Source organism: Sorghum bicolor, chromosome 2 (genome assembly GCF_000003195.3).
Source record: "Sorghum bicolor cultivar BTx623 chromosome 2, Sorghum_bicolor_NCBIv3, whole genome shotgun sequence".
NCBI lineage: Eukaryota > Viridiplantae > Streptophyta > Magnoliopsida > Poales > Poaceae > Sorghum > Sorghum bicolor.
This window is the reverse complement of record NC_012871.2, coordinates 64,516,469-64,537,146: the sequence shown is the minus strand read 5'-3', so window position 1 is coordinate 64,537,146 and position 20,678 is coordinate 64,516,469. Positions and strand designations below refer to the sequence as shown.

Sequence of the window (20,678 nt, the reverse complement as noted above, 5' to 3'; positions counted from 1 at the left end):
AACACGGTCTAAGAGCAACCTCAATGTATATGGATCAAGTAGTCTATATACATAAGACCCACATAAGTAGTCCATAGTTATTATTATTTACTTATAATGTTCAGCTAACAAAGTAGTCTATAAGGTAGGTTCTACTACAGATTAAAAATTATTTTTTCCAACCATCTCATATATCATGACACAAAAGAGAGCTAGAGAGAGAAAATAACATTTTTTTATTTCTTATGGGTAGTACATACAACTATGGATATCTTTTTGTTATAGATTGCTATATGGATGACCTTAACGATACTTCAGCTAACTAGTAGAGAGTATTTTATTTCCTATAGACCATTACTGCTACACTGTGATTGCTCTAACAGCTGCCATGCCCGATTGGACATGACGGGAAAAAAAAGGTTGCGAGCTCGATCGTTGACTCCCACAGATATATAGCCATCGTCGTCGCTGCTGTGCTGTGCATCACCCACCATTATTCATCCTCAACAAGCGAAGCGTGCCGAATTCGAGAACCGTGACTAGTATACTTCCGTTCGCGATCGATCCATTCCATCTCCATCGATCGAGACCCGCGGTTCGTTCCTCTCTGACACTGAGGGTCCACCACTGGCTTAACTTAATTGGCGCGCTTCCTACGTAACGCCGCTTCCCTTTCTGTATGCCCCTCGCCAATCACGCCTCGATACGCAACGCGCGATTTGCGCGCGCACTGCTGTCAGTCAGGGTCAGCTGCTGCGCGCGGCAACGGCAAGTCGGCAAGCGCCCAGGTGCTCAGCCTTGAGCCTCCCGCGCGGCCGCCGATTGCCTACAACCAGCTAAAAGCTTCCAGAGCTGCCACTACCGGCCGCGCCGCGCGCCCACCATATGCCGGCCACCACCGGCGCGCTGGCGCCCGTCGTCGTCGCGGCGCCGGCGCCTGGGGCTCGGCGGCCGCTCCTCACCTTCCGCCGCGCCGCGCAGCGCCCGCCGCAGGCGGTGCCGACGACGCGGTGGCGGTGGCGGTGGCGGTGTCGCGCTGGCGCGTCCGCCGCCGCGCACGGAGCGCCGAGTTCGAGCGCCGCGGCGAGGAGGAGGCGAGGAGTCAAGGAGTACGTGGAGGCGGCGCGGGAGATGGCGCGGCGGAAGGACGGCGGCCCGCCGCGGTGGTTCGCGCCGCTCGAGTGCGGGGGCGGCCGCGTCCCCGGCGCACCCACGCTGCTCTACCTGCCCGGTACGGTGCCACCATTTTCCTTTCCTTGGTAACAAAAAAGTAATATCTCCTTCAGCCATTCCCATGTGCGGCCTACAAGTTCGCTGTTTGAATATTCTTTTGCAACAACTGGACTCTGCGCTTTTGTATACTTTTTCATCCCTAGCGCGTCAAACATCTTCTTCTTAAATACAAAGATAAGCAAAACTTTTACGTATTCGAGAAAAAAAAAACAACTGGACTCTGACAAAGCACAGCTGATTGTAAGTTTTAACCTGAATGATAATCCCAGGTGGAGCTATTGTGCCATATTGATCTTTGTTACAGTATAACGTCATTTTCAGTCTCTATACATAACCAGCTAACCACGTACCATTCAAACCTTGTTGTGTCTCACTGTCATTTGAGTTCCAAAGGGCAGCAGTGCAGGATAAAACATTTTGAATGCACTAATAACAAGACTTGGTGGCCATACAATAGTTCAAACCATCGGTAATTAACACTAATAATAGTATTTGCGCGTGTTGTGAACAGAGCACAGTACAGGCGCACAGCACTAAAATAGAAGCAACTTGCTCATCTGCAGATCAGGCCGATAACATAAACAAAACGAGGGGGGGTTTGACAAAACCATAGGAGTCTATGTGGCCCATGTGTTGCTTTCTCACTTTCTTTTGTTATTATCATATTTTTTTTAAAAGGTTGCTTTCTCACCACTAGCATGCATGGGAAAATGGCTATTTAGGAACAGTTTACTGTGTACCAGTTTGTGGCTGATGGAAGTTGTCTAGTGTAGTAAGTATTACCATGGACAGAGACATCTTCCTTGAGATGGACAGACAAGAGGACAGGTGCATCTGTGCGGTGTTTCACCGTTCGATTGACAGCACAACAGATGCAGAGGCACTGACTGGGAACTTTGGTTTTTTTGCTAGCTTCAATGTTTATTTGCTATCTCAGCAAAACTGTCCTGACCTGTGATGTTTTAAAACATATAAGCGATTGCCACCTTTCATTACTTTCGTTTCTGAGAAATTTTATCTGATTTCCATTCTCGGATCCTTGCAGGAATTGATGGAATTGGTTTAGGACTTGTACGGCACCATGAGAGATTGGCAGAGTAAGAACTTGTCTAATAAATGGCCTTTTTTCCCCCTTACTTCTATGTGACTGATGGTTGTTCTTTCTGAAGGATGTTTGAGGTGTGGTGCTTGCACATACCAGTTGAAGATCGAACGTCCTTTGAAGGTACGTTGTTTTCAAATGGATTTTTCAGAATAAAGGAAACAGCGACATGCCTTTTTCTCTGACAACTGGAGGAAACAGACATGTACTTGCAAGTTTAGTTTTACACTGACAAATCCACCCGAACTATAGGATTGGTTGAGTATGTGGAGAGGACAGTAAAATCAGAGAGCTCAAGAGCACCAGATAGACCAGTCTATCTTGTTGGAGAATCAGTAGGATCGTGCATCGCTCTAGCTGTGGCTGCGCGAAACCCAGACATAGACCTGGTATTGATCCTAGTAAACCCAGGTCAGGCTGCAATTGACTATGGTTTTTGTGTTTCTGAACTTTGCAGTGATTTCACTTTTTTCCAAACTAATGGAGTTTGCCTCATCTTGCAGGAACATCATTCCATAGATCACAGTTGCAAACTCTCTCAGCCTTCTTGGATTTGGTCCCTGAACCCTTCCATTTGACCACTCCACAGCTGCTAAATTTTCTGACAGGTTTTTATTTACTTATGTACACTAATTTTTTAGAGATTTTACACTAAAATCATTTTAGGGTAATTCTTCTTCGATCTACTCGGGAGGCAAGTACTTTTGCCAAAAAAAAAAAGATGAGAGACGTGGCTTCTAAAATGCATGATCTGTTTCTCCAATGTATAAGACACATTTGTCCCTTGTTGTCAGATATAGTTCTTCACTTCACTTAGCACAATGTCCAGGGATAGTTGAAAATAGCATCAAAATCATAATCATTTGATTTGTATCTGCTGAGTTCTTATCATAGTTAATACTTTTAGGGAACTTCATGAAGATGCCATCAACTTTTGTTGGACCTGGCTTCTCTCTACAAGAAGCTGGTCAGACATTATCAGAGATCACATCCAATTTGTTGGATTCCCTTATGGTGAGTTCAAAAGAGTCAAAACATGTGAAGCTTGCTTTGTTAGCGATTCAGTTCCTTTCTACACGATGATCTTAATTCTTTTTTTTTTCCTTACAGATTTTGGTTGATATTCTGACAAAGGAATCTATTGTTTGTAAGTTGAAAATGTTGAAGACAGCATCATCATTTGTCAATTCCCGTTTACATGCAGTCAAGGCCCAGACTTTGGTGCTAGCCAGGTAAGGCTTACAGAAAGCCACGCACAGAAATAGAGAAGCATTCTTCCATAGATCATATATGTGCCCTCAATCTTAGTAAAAGGTTGAGAAGAACAGTCTGAAACATGCTTTACATGGGAATCATGAAAAATAATAACTTTGAAAATATTTTCCTACTTCAAAGGTCAAATTGGATCTGAATTTGATTTTATTTTGCCAGTGGAAATGATGAACTGTTACCAAGCAGCCAAGAGGCTGAGAGGCTCCGTGGTGCTCTAGAGAAATGCAGAACACGTCTTTTCAGAGATAATGGCCACAAAATCTTACTGGTATGGTAGCTTTTTTTTTCTCTCATCTACATGACTAAATTGTTGCTATATTCCAAAATATCATAAAACTGAGTTCCACACTAGTTAGCCAAGTTTTGTTCTCCATTTGTGTTCCTGTGGGTTATGGTCACAGCTACTTCCTGTTTTGCAAGCATTTCTAAGCTCTGATCAACAATTTCACAATTCCTAAAAGGAAGCCGATTTTGATCTCGCAACAACCATTAAGGGAGCTGGGTACTACCGCCGCACCAGGAAGACAGACTTCGTTTCAGACTACCTACCTCCTACTCCAGATGAGTTCCAACAAGCTATCAATCACGACAGGTACCATTACAAGAAACGGTATAGGAACCCTATGAAATTGCCTCCGAACAGTCCCTGAAAAGCTACTTGTAAAACCTTTCAGGATCCTAAAGCTTGTCACTGACCCAGTGATGCTATCAACACTGCCTGACGGGAAGATAGTGAGGGGCCTGGCAGGGCTTCCAAGGGAGGGCCCTGCCGTGCTGGTTGGGTACCACATGCTCATGGGGTTTGAGCTTGGACCTATGGTCACAGGGATCCTGAGCAGCACCGGAATCCACATCCGGGGCTTGGCTCACCCCTTCATGTTCGACAAGAGCACGGAGCTGCTGATGCCCGATTCGGCGCACTTCGACCTGCACCGGATCATGGGGGCGGTGCCGGTCACAGGTGCCAATTTCTACAAGCTGCTTGCAGATAAGGAGTTTGTGCTGCTGTATCCAGGAGGTGCGCGGGAAGCGCTTCACAGAAAGGTGATAGTTTGGCAATATGTGATTTTGTTTCTCCTATCTATGTTAAATATGTCTGAGCTCTAAAGGCTGTGGTTTTCAGGGAGAGGAGTACAAGTTGTTTTGGCCGGAGCAGCCTGAGTTCGTGAGAATGGCATCCAGGTTTGGAGCAACGATCATACCATTTGGAGTAGTGGGAGAAGATGATATATGTCATGTAAGTGCTACTGTGCCTTCCAATACGCTATCTCAGTTGAAGAACATGGCTGGTCAGTTACTCAGTTTAGCATCTCAGTTGTTGTTAGACTACAACGATCTTCTGAAGGTTCCCTTCTATGATATGCTCGACAACGCCTTAAACCGCGATGGACTGAAGCTAAGGTATGCTGCCCAAATTCAAGTCCCCTTCTTTTTTTTTCTTTTTCTTTTTCCTTTCCCCCCCTTTCGGGGAATTGATGTCCTGTACTCCTGATGCTGAGCTGTGGTTTCATAGGACTGATTCCATGGGAGACGTAAAAGATCAAAGAATGCACCCCCTAGTGCTTGCGCCTAAGTTACCAGGGCGGTTTTACTTCGCCTTTGGAAAGCCTATTGAAACAAGAGGTAGAGATTCAAAAATATTTCATTATATCCCCTCGTTCAATGTCAACTTGAATGCACATGCGTTTGAGCGCTTCTCAAACTTGAAGTTGGGTCAAAAACATTCTCAATTCAGCTTGCTTGCTTGCATAGGGAGAGAGAAAGGACTACGAGACAAAGAGGAGGCGCAGCGCCTCTATTTGCAAGTCAAATCTGAGGTGGAGAGCTGTATCAACTATCTGAAGGAGAAAAGGGAGCTGGACCCCTACAGGAGTATACTGCCCAGGCTTCTGTACCAAGCAGTTCATGGTCTCGATGCAGAAATACCCACATTTGAACCGTGAAATGTTCACTTCGAGAATACCAATTGTTTATATTATTCTTTTTTTTTCTTGTGAAACGTTTCATAGCCCATTCAAAGCATATAGAGGACAATAGAATTCAGGTCAGAGCTCATAACTGTAAATGTGCAAGTATATCAACAGAAGTATTTATTTTTGGCGTTGCAAAAGCGCATGGGCTCAAGTCAAGAGGAGAAATGAAGAATAATCCTTGCCTGTTTGGATCCTAGCAGATTCCAGCTTGGCATTCAAAAAGCTGAAATAACCAAGCCTCTACCAGCTTGTGGAAACTGGTGTGGATCCAAACACTACCTTATACATAAAAAGTAGATGAAATAAATAATTTCATTGGAAGGTTAGTCTGTACATCAATGGCAATAAGCAGTACATATTGATAAGTTAGTGACCAAATGGTATGTACAAAGTATCTGCAGCTTCACGAGTGTGCAAGGAGTTCTTAGTTGCTTATGTTAAAATACTTGGGATTTGCTGGGAAGTCATGCTCAACCCGCAGCTACAAGGAGAGAAAAAAAGAATCTGTTAGCCGTGTATCTAAGCAAGAATGCCAAATGGAACAACATCTGAGCAGACAGTCTAAATGGCATCATGTGCTAAGCTTTATGAAACGTATTTAAAAGTTGCCAAAGTGACACATCCAGTAATAATGTAAATATATTAGAACGACAGAGTCAAGCAACAACATAATAACTTAATTTTTGCAACCCACCGTCAGTAGTTTTGTGGATCCTAGAATATTTTTTATGTTACAAGTCCAGATGATCCAATCACACTAGTTCATAAAGAATTACTACCTCTGTCATAAGTTATAGTTCACTGTATCTGTCTTTAAGTCAAATACGTGTGCAAGTTCAAATAAATACACTATAAAAACATATCTCACGTAAAATTTAGTGAAACTAATTTTATGTTGTAGATGTTTGTGCATTGTTCTATTAGCTTGGTCAGAGTTAAAAAAAATTTGATTTAAGATGAAGTTAAAGTAAACTATAATTTTGTAGTGGAGCAAGCTTAAACTAAAGTTGTGTTACAAGGGTGAAATAGACGGCCTAGACGTGTATCTTAATTGCCACATACCTCGCCTTCGTCAGAGTCTGAGTGCCTTTGAGGGAAGACAACTCTAATATCATTGTAAAGATAAAATCTTCTCTCTTTCTCAGTCCTACTGCGAGTGTGCGGTTCTGATGACAGATCCAATTTGCCAGGCTGCCTTGATTTTGATGAGTTCTTGGAGAAGGGACTCAGAAAACGTAAGTGCAAAGCATACCGCAGAACCCCTCCAGCTGGAATATCATTGACCTTGGGAGATCTGCTGAAAGAATTGTTTCCACCTTGACATGAGTCTATTTGGCAGCAGCAACCCGCATTAGCATCATTTTCTGAATTCCCCAAAGTAGCATATTCATTTGGTTCTCTAACATCACATTCCATGGAGAAACATTCCATATCTGCAGAACCTCCCTTTTCCAACTCATGCCCATTGTCTGAACCTGCAAAGTTAAAACAACTTTTAAGTAACTTGAACTTCGTAATTTGGATTTATCTACCAATGGCATTGGCTTTATTACATTCAGAAAATAGAGCACCGCACTCTCTAAGTTCGCTTCCACACTGAACTGACTCAACCTTTACATCACTGGCCTTGCTTCCTTCTCTGGCCGGATAAGAGGGAGAAGCAGAGGATAGAGTGATCTTTTGCCGCATGAAAGTCTGTCCCATTTTACAATATCAGAATATAGATTTGAGAAAAGGAAGTAAAGAGATAAAACTAAATAATTGTGACTGCTAAAGGAAGGCACAAAACATCCATTTCATAGAAAAGGCAGACATCATTCATGCAGATGATGATACTTGCAAGATGGTACCAGATGATTAAGGGCGCGTTTGGTAAGTTTGCCAGCTTCACGCGCCTTACCTTGCCAAGCGAGGTCAGCCTGCCTAAGAGCGAAGAGCCGATTTGGCAAAAAGCTTGACAGCGCTGGCCCCACAACGAATGGCAAGAGAACCAAACACTGCTGGCCTGTTAGATTCCTCTCCCGGCTAGGCAAGGCTTCCAAACAGCCCCTAATTTGCAACTTGTGATACAACACAATCTACTCATTTCCATCCACCTAGTATACCTTATACCAGTATTAATTGAAGTAGCAATACTTTCACTATAGAGCAGAAAATAATTTGCTGGCTTAGTAATTGTTGAAAATGGGCCACGCTCACTGAGCGCCCCCCCCCCCCCCCACCCACACACAAAAAACACCCATCCACCCACAAAAAAGTAAATAAAAATACTTTCCATAATCACCTTTGCATAAATCAGAGATGGGATACCCAAACGTTTTTCTTGTTGTCTACGTACCATAAATATAAGTTCATGAATGGATTGAACCACATATGTGTCTCAATGAGTATACGGAGCCAGAATTATTAATTGAATCTCAACATAAAACTGAGAAATTTAAAAAAGAAAACATGCCATTTTAATAATTAACAAAATCGACAATCACAATAGAGTATGCCAATGCAAAAAAAAAAGATCATAAAAATATGTGCCATGATAGAAAAGACAATGAGCAAAGAAACTGCAGTTAATATAAAATCAAAATACATTTAAAAGGAAATAACATAATATTGATTTCTCATACCTTGGTTCCAGCAGGCATGTCACTCAAATCATAGGTACAGAAGAAGGTATGAAGTGGTGTCTTCTCTGGATTACTGACCACCTGCCGAGAGTAGAGTCTTTCTTGAAGTGAAATGGGCAAATCAATAGAAAAGTGACAATCTAATAGAACTTCTCAAAGGACTATCAAATCAAAAGCAGTTTGAAGGTAGTAAGGTGCACTAGGTAAGTCTCAAAGTAAGCTCCAAATGTCAGTGCTAAAGTAGCATTATGAGCTCCATGTCCTATCAAATTTTACAATATGGAACTGAACTCCAAATAGCAAGTCCTATTTTCCCAGAAGAAGAAAGATTCTAAGGTTCTCCAATTTCCTCCTACATTGAGTCACCAGGTTACACAATGTTTCATTTGATACACAAGAGAATGCAAATTTCAAGCTCAAAGTGTGATGTGCTATCATGATTGATCAAAGCAAATGCTATTTACATATTTCATGCATACACAATAAATCATAAAAAAAATATAATGCACTCACTTCCCATGACAAACATATAGCAACTTAAAGTAACATGTGGAGATACTAGTAAGAATAGTGAATATGTAGTTAAATTCGCAGAAAACTTCCCATTACAATAGGTTCAAAACTGAGATAAATCATAGATCTTTCTATTAAATTATCACTGACTGAAGGAATATCTTTAAATTGCACCAATTCTAAGATATATATATATATATATATATATATATAATATGCACAGGCACAGTACATCCTGATCAAATTTTATTATAAGGTCAAGCAATTCCGTACCAGTTGTATGCGGCCTTTCACAGGGATGCGTAACCGACTATTTGTCGACCGTGAATCACTGTTACTGAGGCTTCTTTTGAGTTTTGGACCTTTGCTATTGTTTGTAGGCAACCTCCCCGCAAGATCAATTGACGAGTAGTACAACAGAGAGCTATCTTCATCAATGCTGATCACTGTAAATGGAAGCTTCTGAGTTGGGGGAGAAAAGCTACCGCCAGTCACATTAAGAATAGCCAGAAAACCATCAATACTCTGTATTATGAGAGGATGGCATTAAGACCAAAAACATGTCTGGTATCCTCTACAAAAGCTGAGTAATTAGGAGTCACGGAAAATGTAGCGAACCTGATTGTCCTTTCCACATGAATAGCGACCAGATAAGAGAGATTCCTCAAAGGAGCCAACCAATGACCTCCTTACAGGGAGGAGGTTCAAACTATTAATGCATCCAATGTGTGCAGACACAGGGGCAGATTCTGGGCCCAAGCATTGGTATCTCCTATGAAAACTCCTCTTAGGGGTCATTGTATCAAATCCATCATGCAAAATACTGGTTTCTTCTAGCATATCTTTCATCCTTATTGTACCAACATATTCTGAATAATGATCAAAATTTGATCTTCCCGTTTCCTTCAAGCCAAGGAAATCATTTTCAATTTGTCTCGTCAAATCCCTCTGAGCTCTTGCAGCCTTCATTCTATGCATCCATTTTGGACAAAGTGGAGAAAGAGTGAGTGGAGGAGAATGTGATAATCTTGCAGGCGGTGTAGACACCTTTGCAAGATTCATAATCCTTTCACCTCCTGGTTGATCTAAGCATGAAAAGAATTCCCTACCCTCAAGCAAAGGACCATCAGTGAATGTATTAGAACTAAACTTACAGAACCCCTGCTCTGTACTCCGATCGGAGTATCTCAATGCTGGCCTAGTAGATGGCTGAAAGGAATAAAGAGTTCCAGTGTTAGCCTTTTTACTGTCATGGAAGCCAGAATATGAGAGCTGTCTAACACGATGAGGGTGCTGATTTTTTTCATCACCAGAACCAATATTCAGCGCATCACCATGGAACTGTCCAGAAGGAAGCACATTAGTTAATGGTGACAACACCCTTTTCCTTGCCTGAACTTCATGATGTTCAACTGGTGAATCACAATTACCAATGACTAAAGTTGAATGCATTTTGTGAGCTACCATTATATCAGGACCCCCAGTGGAATCAGCAGTTCCTGAATCAAACCCAACAACCCTCATTGCAGGCATCTGTACAGGAGATCTGATTTTAGGGCATGATCTATAGCTTGGATCTCTCGATTCAGGATTTAGGCCTTTGTAGCCCGCAGGATCATCAACAGAATGTCTGGTTCTGATATGACTATTTAATCCATTCGAAGCACCTGATGCAAATTTTCTTTTGACATCGCTGATGGATGGGTCTTGAAACCAACTTCTACTTGAGCTTCCCACACAGAGTTTACCCGAATCGCAGGGGCCATTGATAGGACCGGTTACAGGTGTACTCACTTCAGTAGGCTCTTCCTCCTTAACCACATGAATTTGAGGCAGACCCATCCCAAAATCGTTTACTTCAGCAAACTGAAAAATGAACGTGCTCTTACTTTCCAACTTCCAGCAATACCAACACCAGAAGGTTCCACTAATAATGAATCTCACTCTATCGACACGAGAAGGTTATATCTTGAGCCACATTGAGATTTCTGACACAAACCCATCACTATTGTCTAGTGAGGATGCCCCACTACAAAGCATGCTCCTATAGATACTGCAATAGTTCCTGATGAAGCACAAATCGGAGCCTGAACAAGCAACGAGAAACCTGTATGAACCATACCAAGAGATCAGATTACAATCCTGCAGATACAATCAAATGCTGTCACGATCAGGAGCGGATCGTGTAAAGGACATAGATGTATACATTGCCCCCAAAAGAATAAGTTAGTAGGCATAACACTACATGTATAGTACACTTGTAATTAGATCAGATCCCAAGACAAATAGCATAAGGTAGGGGACGAAGAGAAAGTGTATGCGTACCTGATGTGTGCTCGTCGCCGGCGAAGGCCCCCGAAAACACCTGGGTAAGGGCCCAACGACGACTTGGGCGTGGGGGGCGGCGGCGGCGGCGGCCGCCCACTCGTCGCCACGAGAGAGATCGCGCGCGAGAGAGAGAACGCACGCGGGGGAACGGGGGAACCAAGAGAGAGAAAGATCGCGTAGGCTGGCGGACGCGAGAACAAAATGCACGTTCGTAGGAGCTTTGCTTTGTTTGTGAAAAGGCGAATAGAAAACAGACCAATGGAAAACATGTCTCACATATAGAAAAGTTGGATACCTAAAAATGTCGAATCAACAAAATATAAAAACTGACCCAATCAGAAAATGTCGGATCAAAATTTTTTTGGTAAAAGTGTAAATTCGGTAACTAAAAAAATATTACTACTTTCATTGTAGGCCTGGTTTAGTTCGCAAAAAAATTTAAGATTCACCGTCATATCGAATCTTTGGTCATATGCATGGAGCATTAAATATAGACGAAAATAAAAACTAATTGTACAGTTTACCTGTAATTTGTGAGATGAATCTTTTGAGCCTAGTTACTCCGTGATTGGACAATGTTTGTCAAATAAAAACGAAAGTGCTACATTAGCCAAAAACTAAAAATTTTGCAAACTAAACAAGGCCTAATATAGCGCACATTTAAAATTTATTCTGAAATATAAGTGATTCAGGTAGAAATACTTGATTTAGTACTTGTCATATTTTTTTATATATAAAGGATTGAGAGTCCATCGTTTAATCATAAGAAATATAATCAGATTTTAATAAATTAGGAAGTTAAGTTAGAAGTTCATGCATCAGAACAGCTAGAATGCGCCATATTTTAGGACAGGGAGAGGAGGTAAGTCAATAAAATAAGACACATACATGAAGCATTAAATATAAATAAAAATAACTAATTATATATTTTGTATGTAATTTACGAGATGAATCTTTTGAGCCTAGTTAATCTATGGTTGAACAATAATTGCTAAATATAACGAAAAGTGTTACAGTAGCGAAATCCAAAAAAAATCGCGAATTAAACAAGGCCTAACATAATTGTTGACCATGATTTTTTTCTGTTTATTACTATCCTTGTCATCTGGTATTTACTAGGTCTACTCGTGCTATATAGATAAATAATTCTTATGTGTAGGAATGCATCTGGCTCGTTGAAACAAACATACTATTTAAGTAAAGGAGTTACGATGATGAAAGTAACAGAATTTGAACCATTCATCGCCGAGCATCATCATCAAAGACTTCATCAAAGTTTAAAAGGCAAAAATTCCCTGGAAAAAGCGAGGGGTTTTGCGGCCGGCATTCCGTATTCGACGTGCTCTTCTTCTTTTTATATAGCGAAGAACAAAAAGAAGTCGCGTATAGGAATAGGAAAAAGCGTGAAGGGATTCTCGTGGGCGCGTGGCCACCGACCAAGCACATGGTGCCCAAAGACCGTCACGTTGCGTGCCTTGAAAGCTGCGCCATGCCGTGCAGTGCCGCGGAGAAGAGAATTCACGGGAGGCCCCGCCGACGCGACGTCCGGCACGGCACGGACCTGGATCTGACCATTTCGTGCGATCTTCCCGTTCATATCGCGCACAAGTGAAGACAGAAGAGTAGAAGACCATCTCTGTGCTGGTGAAATAGAAAAACTTGCACGTTGTAGCAACAGGCATGGCGTAGCAGAGCATTTCGCTTATCAGCCGAATTTATCATCCATTTGACAGTATTTTTTTCTCAAAACAAATCAGCCCTGCCTCGAGGCGTGTGGCACTGTAGTCAAGGTGACAAGGTACGGGTGGGCGTTGCCGTTGATTACTTGCACTCGTACTGTTGCACCATGACTCCACTGGGTCGTGCTCGATCGTGTCATGGTTTGCTCAAAACCACCAAGCCATAGAATCCCGCGAGTTTACCAACCCAGAGTTGCACTCGCACCCTAGGTCGATTGAGAACGAATTTGCGCACCCAGGCCACCAGGGTCATTCTACAACTTTACAAGTTCGGTGGATGTCGAATGTGGATGTTCTGCACGCCCGTGGACTCACAGGTTATGCTTTGACAGCTGCATGTCTAGTGTCCACGGTAGTGCAGCGTATCTCTGTACGAGGTCAAAAAGGAGACAACATAATTGACAAAACGTTGCTGTTCGCCGAGTCATGAAGTAGCAATTGTGGAGCCAAACCGAACCCAGGTCTATGTAGAGCCAATACGGCAACACAGCCCTTGGGGGTGGTGAAACAGATGATAATTACATAAGCACAGGAAACCAGGTGATAATTACATAAGCACAAGAAACCCAGGTCTACTGCGGAAAACAGATGGCAGGCACTCTGAACTCGCTTCAAGGCAAACAAGTTCAAGGGCACAACAACAAATCTCGCGCCAATCAATCGGTGGGAAAAATGGGGATTTTATTTCCGCAAACCCATTATTTGCAAAGACTACATCTTAACCAAAGGGCACGCGAAACACCAACTACTTCCGCGATACTGGCCAGAGTTCACATGCTAATATGTACAACATTCTTCCAGGAAGAGGGCTCAGCAAGCCATTTTGATAATGATAATAATCCACCTTCACACTTAATACTCTGCACATGGAAGGTAATAGGGAATAAGGTCAGTCCAACATTGCTGCACTGCTGTTGAAGCACCAAGCAGGTATCTACAGCTAGTTTTTTGGTTAAAATGGAAGGAAATGTTTGGTGCATTTCTTATTATATGCTGGGACCCTGTGTTTTATGTGTTTGCAGAACCCAAGGGAATTGATGAACTACATGGAGAAAAAATTGCAAAGTTATGTTACAAATATAAAAATACAGTTATGAATGTCTTCTGTCATGACCTATGAGAACATCCAACTGCTAGAAGCTCATACAACCCAACCTCATATTGCTTGCTTCCCTCACATGTCAGCTTTGTATCTGTTTTGCATTTTTTCCTTAAAAAAGGATTATTCAACTTTGTCTTACTTTCTATATTATTATTATGATCAATGAACATAGAACAGCAGCTTCCTGTGGAGGCTGCAGGTGCACCAATGTTAAAAAACTGTGAGGTTATAACATCACAGGTAGTGAAAACTCACCCTATGTTTTGCTAACCGATTCGGCAGCTGCTGACAACGGCTGACGATCTTCCAAGAATGTTTCTGCTGAAGGAAGAGAAGAAAGGCTCATTCTGGCAGCTCCCTTGTCTTGCTGATCATCTGTCTCTTTACTGTCTGAAATACCTGATGTTCTCCCCCTAGAAGGTATAGAGAAACTGCGGGCTATAGATCCAGGCGGTGGAGTTGGTAAAGGTGAAGCAGTACTTGGCAGTGTTTGCCTTGCCCTAAAATGATCTTGAACTTTGGGTGTCAAAGATGCAGGATTTGGTACCAATGGGGCAGAGTGGGCAACTAAACTGGGAAATGTTGTATTTTTTGATGCATTAACAGGTGGCCGAGGAAGCTCATGAAGTTCCTTGATCTTCGGTGAGGAAATGGGTGGTGGCGAGTTGCCGGGGGATACTCTCATGTGCACTGGCTGATGTGCAGAGCTATGCCTAGGCGCTGCAGAAATAACATCAATGTTCTCTGTTGACCGAGGTCTGGAAGCTATTGGGCCAGAAAATGACCCTCTTTTCACTTTTTTGTTGTCAGAAGTCTTCAAGTCATAATACCCAGGTAAAGCCAGATCAGACACTGGGAGTACTTTCCTTGTTTCTGCTGTATTGGTGTTGCTCTCTTTCAGCACAGACTGTACATTAGACAATCTTGTAGGACTAGGTAGTTTATTGTCTGCAGATGGGTGGAGTGGAGATGAGTGGAAGGCACCTTTGCTCTCGAGTGGTCCAGAAGTAGGATTTCCTGATGCTATCTGAGAAGTAGCTCGAACGTCATTTGGAGTAGGCAAAACATAAGTATTTAACTTCCTTGTCGCAGAACGCCGCAAATCTTTTATTCTCTCTTCTGTATTGAGCTTTTTCTCAGGAAAAAGTGGTGCTGACTGACTTACGATTCTTTGTCTTTCATGTGGAACAGAAGAATACTCTTCTTTGCTCCTATTAAAAAATTCCTGCAGAAATCATAAAGTCGGGTAAGAAACAGTCAATGGTAAAGGAAAAAAAAAAGTTAAAATACATACTTGAGTCAGCTTCATTTTGAAACTTCCCATTTACCATTATCCACTAGCTAAGGATGATGGACTAACAAATAACCAAGTCTAATGTTGTGCTCATGAAATGATAAGATATAACAGTACTACACTAGAACAACTGAGGATCATGTTGGCAGGGTCATTGTTGGCATGGCACATCAAGAAGTGTTCCAGAATATCGTTCAGTACAATATTTGACCACAATTTAATAACAAGCTATGTTAGTACCTCTGTATGATTCCTAGAAACATTGCCAGATTCCTCAGCTTCCTTATTTTCTCCATAATCAAAAGACAACTCTCCATCATGACTGTCATTGTAATCATCATCATTCTCATCCTCAACAAGGTAATCTTCTTCCTCAAGTGCGCTGAACTGATGATCAATGTGTTGCTGCTCAGCAGCAAGCCTAACATGTGGCTCTACAGCCTCAAGGGACTTGACACCCTTTCTGAACAAATTTAGCTGGTTCACATGATACAATTACATTTCACCAAATTAGTTTCCAGACAGGTTGCCATAAAGAAGGAAAGGAGGAAATTTATAAGTAACCAGATGTCCACCTGTGCAGCATGATGGCGAGCAGCTTGTGTGAAAAGACTTCGGAACTGTCCTTGCTTCAATGACTTCAACCGGAATAGAAAAAGAGTTGCTTCCTCTTGATAATCTTCCTGAGCTTGTTTCAATTGCTCTGATGCTCCATTATCACCTTTAGCATTCTTAGACCTCCCCTTTTCTTTCTGCGCATTTAGCATGAATTCGTACAATTCTCTGAAAGGAGTATTGGAACTTCAAAATTCACGTCAACAAAACAAAAAATATTGGTGAATTCTGTACAAATACCATACCTTTTTTCATCACATTGGCGCTTCATTTCCTGCGACAGAAAATACTCTACTAATCACACATAGTTGTCTGACGGGCATAGAACTAAAGCTCTTAAAAAATGAATACTTTTAACTCAAGAAACAAAGGCATAGACCAGCAGCATACAGAAATAAACTGGATGCAGATTAGAAATTTGATTGTGCCTATCAAGCAAGGCCATGTTTGTTTGGCATGCCTTTTGATAAACCTAGGTACTGTAAGTATACTGGAAAAGTGTGAGCCTATTTGTAAATATAAATCAGTATTTGTCAGATTATTTTATACTCCAGGGACCATGGTACAGATATGAGCATTTAACCACATAAAGCACATATCAATACATGGTTTTGCAAGTAAACATTGCCCAAATTACTAACTTTCTCCATTCTTGAGTAAACAGGGAGCTCAGTTCTATTATATGCTTAGAAGGCCACAGGCAGGATGAAAAGGTGCTGAAAATAGCAAACTTGATGAAGTGCATAGACCCAAACAACAAGAAAAATAAAATATAAGCCTGCAAATAATGCCTAGAAGCACCACCATTAGAGATCGTACCTCCACAGTTTGAAGCTCATTAAGAAGCGACAGCGATGGAGTGGTGATGGTATTAAGAACATGCACACGCTACAAAAAAGGTAGTTGTATGAATCAGCAGCATAAGATTATAGTATATCAATTAGCACGTTAAACAAATAAGCAATTAGAAACTTACATAACTATCTACAAGTTTCCGAAGTTCAAATTGTGATTTCCCAAGCAACAGCAAAACTTTATCTGGGAGATGAGTTATAAGTAAGAAATAAACAGAAAAATAAGCAGCAATTAAAAGTTACCAATACATGTTCAAAAACCATTAGAAGGGGACATATTTCACGTTTTTGTTGTATCTCTTTGTCTTTTTTTCCTTAATGAGACAGTCTACTGACCAGAAGTGAAGATGTATAGTGCATTTCTTTTTTTGTTAATAACTCACTCTCATCCTCCTTGAAGAACCTAGCCACAGCTACATGAGGTTATTTAACTTAGATTTTGTAGCATGGCCTTTTTTTTCTTTTTTTGACAAACAATCACAAGAGGATTAACAGTATCATCCAAACACAAATGCCTTTTCTAGAGTAATTGCACCACTTCACCACTTTACAAAAGGACTGGAAATTTATACAAGAGACTCCAAAAACTTATATAGATATGAGACCCCATACATGCATTGGCACAAGACTTTCTGAATATCAAGTTAATAGCTTTGAAACGCTCAGGATAATGAATTAATGATAATAATCTATCAAAATCTAGAATAAGCATTATAATGATGCACATGCATTACCATCAATTACCAAAACAAGCATGTCACAAAGGAAAAAGAAGACATGACATAATTACCATTTATTCCATCCTTATTTGGCGTAACTCTTTTAAGCAAACAAGTTCCCATTTCTTGAAGTGCTTCAGAGAACTCTGCATATGACACCATCTATATGTTAATATTTCACAAATACAAGGTAGGTGAAATCAAGGTGTTTAAGATTTGCATTTCCTGCTTAAGTAAACAATTAGGAGAAACAAGTTTTAAATATGCTCAGCATGATCTTTAGAGACACGATGGCTATTTATATTGAAAAAAAAAATGTGCAGACCTAAGTAATAAACATAAAAGAAAACATATCCAATAACTAATATTTCCATGAAATGCCATTGGACATATATAAGAAAAAAAATGAACTTAATAAGGGTCTCGAGTGTGGGGGGTGGGGGGGCTTTAGACAAGAAATTTACCATATGCACTATTTGCAATTGCTGCAGCAACAGAAAGCAAGTTATCATAACAGCTCCTCATATCAGCCATATCCTGTCAAAGAAAGCAACAGTTCAGAACAAAACTAGCAGGATGCGGACCCAGAATTTAAAACATTTGAAGTTTTAACATCATCCATAATTGTATTCTGATGAAGCTATACAGCTGGTACACAGCAGGACTAGGTTATCACTGTTTTGATATTCAGGACACCCACACAAAATAGTTCAATTCTTAACAATTGAAGACTTCTGGACAAACTGATTGGGAATGGGGCACCCATTTGTCAGATCCAACTCGATGAGACAAGGTCCCAATTGAGCAAAATGACACCTTCATTTACTGCAAGGAATCGAGAAGTATCACAAGTTCTGCTGCCTGCCGCACTACACTAGTGCAGAAAGACCTGCCTAATGCTTAAATGTTTCTAGCACCAAAGGGACACCACACACAACCATCAATGCAAGATAATCACTCAACTACCACCCCATCGAACAGGAGAAAATGCATCCCAACGGAAACAAAAGCAAACATGACTCTGCCAAGTAACCACAGAAAGTTGAGCTGAAATGAAGCCACGAGCAGATCAAAGGAAATTCTCTCTCGAGACTATGTTAAACCAAATGTGAGCGGACGATTCCCACCGCACCAGGAAACAACCCCCAAAGCAAAGCTCATTCCTCCCTTTGGAATCCCAACGATGTCCAACCGTGTGTTGTGAAATTGGGCACAGATCCGGACACTAGAATTTCTATGCAGTCCTCACGACGACCATGCTCCAGACTCTCACACACCAACAACCGAACTATGAACCGGCCATCAAAACCAATCACGTGGATGGAATCCATGAAGCCGCAGCGGCTGCTGCGAAAACCAGAAGCGGAGCCGGAGCTCTCCCGCGAGATCTCCACAGCAGCAACTGACTGACTGACCCACCCGTCTCGCTCGCTCAGGCTCAGCCACGAAGCGGAAGGGAGAGGCAAGGACCACGCACCTGGGCAGCCGCGAGGAGCTCGTCCGCCGCCGTGGCGGCGGCGGCGGTGGAGTGGCCCCGGCCACCGCGGTCCCGGTCCACCCGCTGCTCGTGGCGCTGCAGCGCGAAGCCCCGCAGCTTCCGCAGCGACGACTTCATGTCCTCGCGCCCTTGGCCTTGCGCCCCGCGAACCCGAGTTAGGGCGGGCGCCGGATCGAGACCCAGATCGCCCGCGGCCGGCCGGCGATGGTGGGCTCGCGGAAGAAACCCTAGCGGCGCTAGCCCCGCACGCACACTCCCACTGACGAGCGGGAGAGAGGGAGCGAGTGGGGAAATGGAGAATTCTTTTTTCCTCCTTTTCCGAGCTCGAGTGCGGGTGCTGCGCCGCTGGTGCGCGCTTAATTAACTAATTAATAATGGTAGTGGTTTTTTAATTAAAAGAAAATGTAGATGATCTTTTTTTTCTCGGTTGCTTGCCTCGAATGAAGCTTTGGCAGCTGCTCCGGTCTTTGTATGGTCAAACAGAGCCGTCGGCGTTGCTTAGGACGTCTACAATAGTGCTAGGGGTGTTTGGTTAGGGTTGATAAAGTTTAACAGGTACTGTACAGGGTGTTTAGTTAGGATTAGTAAAGTTTAATAGATACTGTAGCATTTTCATGTTATTTAAAAATTATTATTCAATTATAGACTAATTAGACTTAAAAGATTCGTCTCGCAAATTACTTTTTAGCTGTGTTTTTAGTCTCGTAAATAGTCTATATTGTACTCTATGCATGTGTCCAAATATTCGATGTGACGGACGGTAAAATTTACCAGAGGAAACCAAACACCCCCTTACTTAGCTAATTGATGTGAAGGTGAGAGATAAAAGCAATGACTATTTTATATATATTTATTTTTCTATGTGTTATTGAATCCTCTTCTCTCAGATTATTAGATTACGTGAAATAATAAGTTATTTAGTCGTCGTACTTGCTAGTAACTACTATCCGAATAGCTAACTAAATAAATAGCTAGTTGGAGATGCCCTGGTCTACTACTCTCGCCCACCAATATATTTCCTTCGGAGCACAAAGGTTGGTGTTGCCTTAATGCCTTTGCTCTCTCAATCCTTTTTACAAGCATCGATGCAGTATCCTTTTTTCCTAACAGAGACTATCCTATTCTTCTTTGGCTTTGCAACCAATCGGTCCGGTCAAAGAGGGAGTGTTTGCGGAAAGCAGGGAAGAATGGGAGACGCAAATATCGCATGGGTATGTATGACCCATCTTTTCGTTCAACGAGATCCGATGCCAATCAGCGGCGTCCTCGTCTCACGGGTGGGCGTTGTTTAGGATTAGGAAAAACGGGGGGACGCGTTCGGTGACGAGGACGTGCCATTATTATACTACTACGACTACCACTGATTGATGCTTACCGGCACAGGATCCGTGCCCAATGAAGCACACGGTCATTTGACCGGACCATCAATCCATCATTTGGGCGTTTTCATGATTAGCTGCGCCCGTACGACCCTCTGACGAGGGTCGCCGTCACACTGGCGTACCACGTACCCAACATGTCGGTGGGGGATCGTTGTCGCGATAAAGATATACTATGGCAGTTCTAAAAAAAATTACAAAAAAATTTTAAATTTTCTATCGCATCGAATCTTGCAGCGCATGCATTGAGCATTAAATGCATATGTCTATAATTAACGAGACAAATCTTTTAAACATAGTTAATCCATGATTAGATAATATTTGTTAAATACAAACAAAAGTGCTACAGTGTCTATTTTATAATTTTTTTTGAATTAAACCAAGCCTATATGGGCAAAGCAGTTCGAACCGACTGTGTTTGGGGGGCTCGTCTTGAGGTCTTAGCAAGAACAGA

At 42.0% G+C, this 20,678-nt stretch overlaps 3 protein-coding genes across 4 annotated transcripts; 1 reads left to right on the top strand and 2 right to left on the bottom strand.

Annotated features, from left to right (window-relative positions):
• On the top strand, window positions 469-5,696 carry LOC8058981 (acyltransferase-like protein At1g54570, chloroplastic). 2 transcript variants are annotated; one of them, XM_021453773.1, is made up of 14 exons: window positions 471-1,210; window positions 2,258-2,309; window positions 2,382-2,437; window positions 2,567-2,725; window positions 2,818-2,922; window positions 3,222-3,328; window positions 3,425-3,546; window positions 3,746-3,854; window positions 4,048-4,178; window positions 4,261-4,630; window positions 4,710-4,823; window positions 4,902-4,987; window positions 5,100-5,209; window positions 5,339-5,696. In XM_021453773.1, exons 1-14 carry the CDS (start codon window positions 865-867, stop codon window positions 5,527-5,529), a joined length of 2,058 nt encoding a protein of 685 aa, XP_021309448.1. In that variant the 5' UTR covers window positions 471-864; the 3' UTR covers window positions 5,530-5,696. The 2 variants fall into 2 exon arrangements, 1 of the variants encoding a protein (XP_021309448.1); XR_002450110.1 differs by lacking the exon at window positions 5,339-5,696 and having other exon boundaries at window positions 469-1,210; window positions 4,912-4,987; window positions 5,100-5,193.
• Window positions 5,854-11,242, bottom strand: LOC8058980. Its single transcript, XM_021453772.1, has 7 exons — window positions 11,022-11,242; window positions 9,315-10,803; window positions 8,970-9,221; window positions 8,184-8,264; window positions 7,113-7,254; window positions 6,622-7,034; window positions 5,854-6,040 (listed from the first exon to the last, which is right to left on the bottom strand). Exons 2-7 carry the CDS (start codon window positions 10,536-10,538, stop codon window positions 5,984-5,986), a joined length of 2,169 nt encoding a protein of 722 aa, XP_021309447.1. The 5' UTR covers window positions 10,539-10,803; window positions 11,022-11,242; the 3' UTR covers window positions 5,854-5,983.
• On the bottom strand, window positions 13,162-19,221 carry LOC8058979 (uncharacterized protein At2g33490). The gene is made up of 10 exons (XM_002460454.2): window positions 18,825-19,221; window positions 17,812-17,884; window positions 17,419-17,493; window positions 16,751-16,812; window positions 16,594-16,662; window positions 16,020-16,048; window positions 15,735-15,942; window positions 15,400-15,636; window positions 14,121-15,090; window positions 13,162-13,623 (listed from the first exon to the last, which is right to left on the bottom strand). The coding sequence occupies exons 1-9, from the start codon at window positions 18,960-18,962 to the stop codon at window positions 14,122-14,124; spliced, it is 1,860 nt and encodes a 619-aa protein (XP_002460499.1). The 5' UTR covers window positions 18,963-19,221; the 3' UTR covers window positions 13,162-13,623; window position 14,121.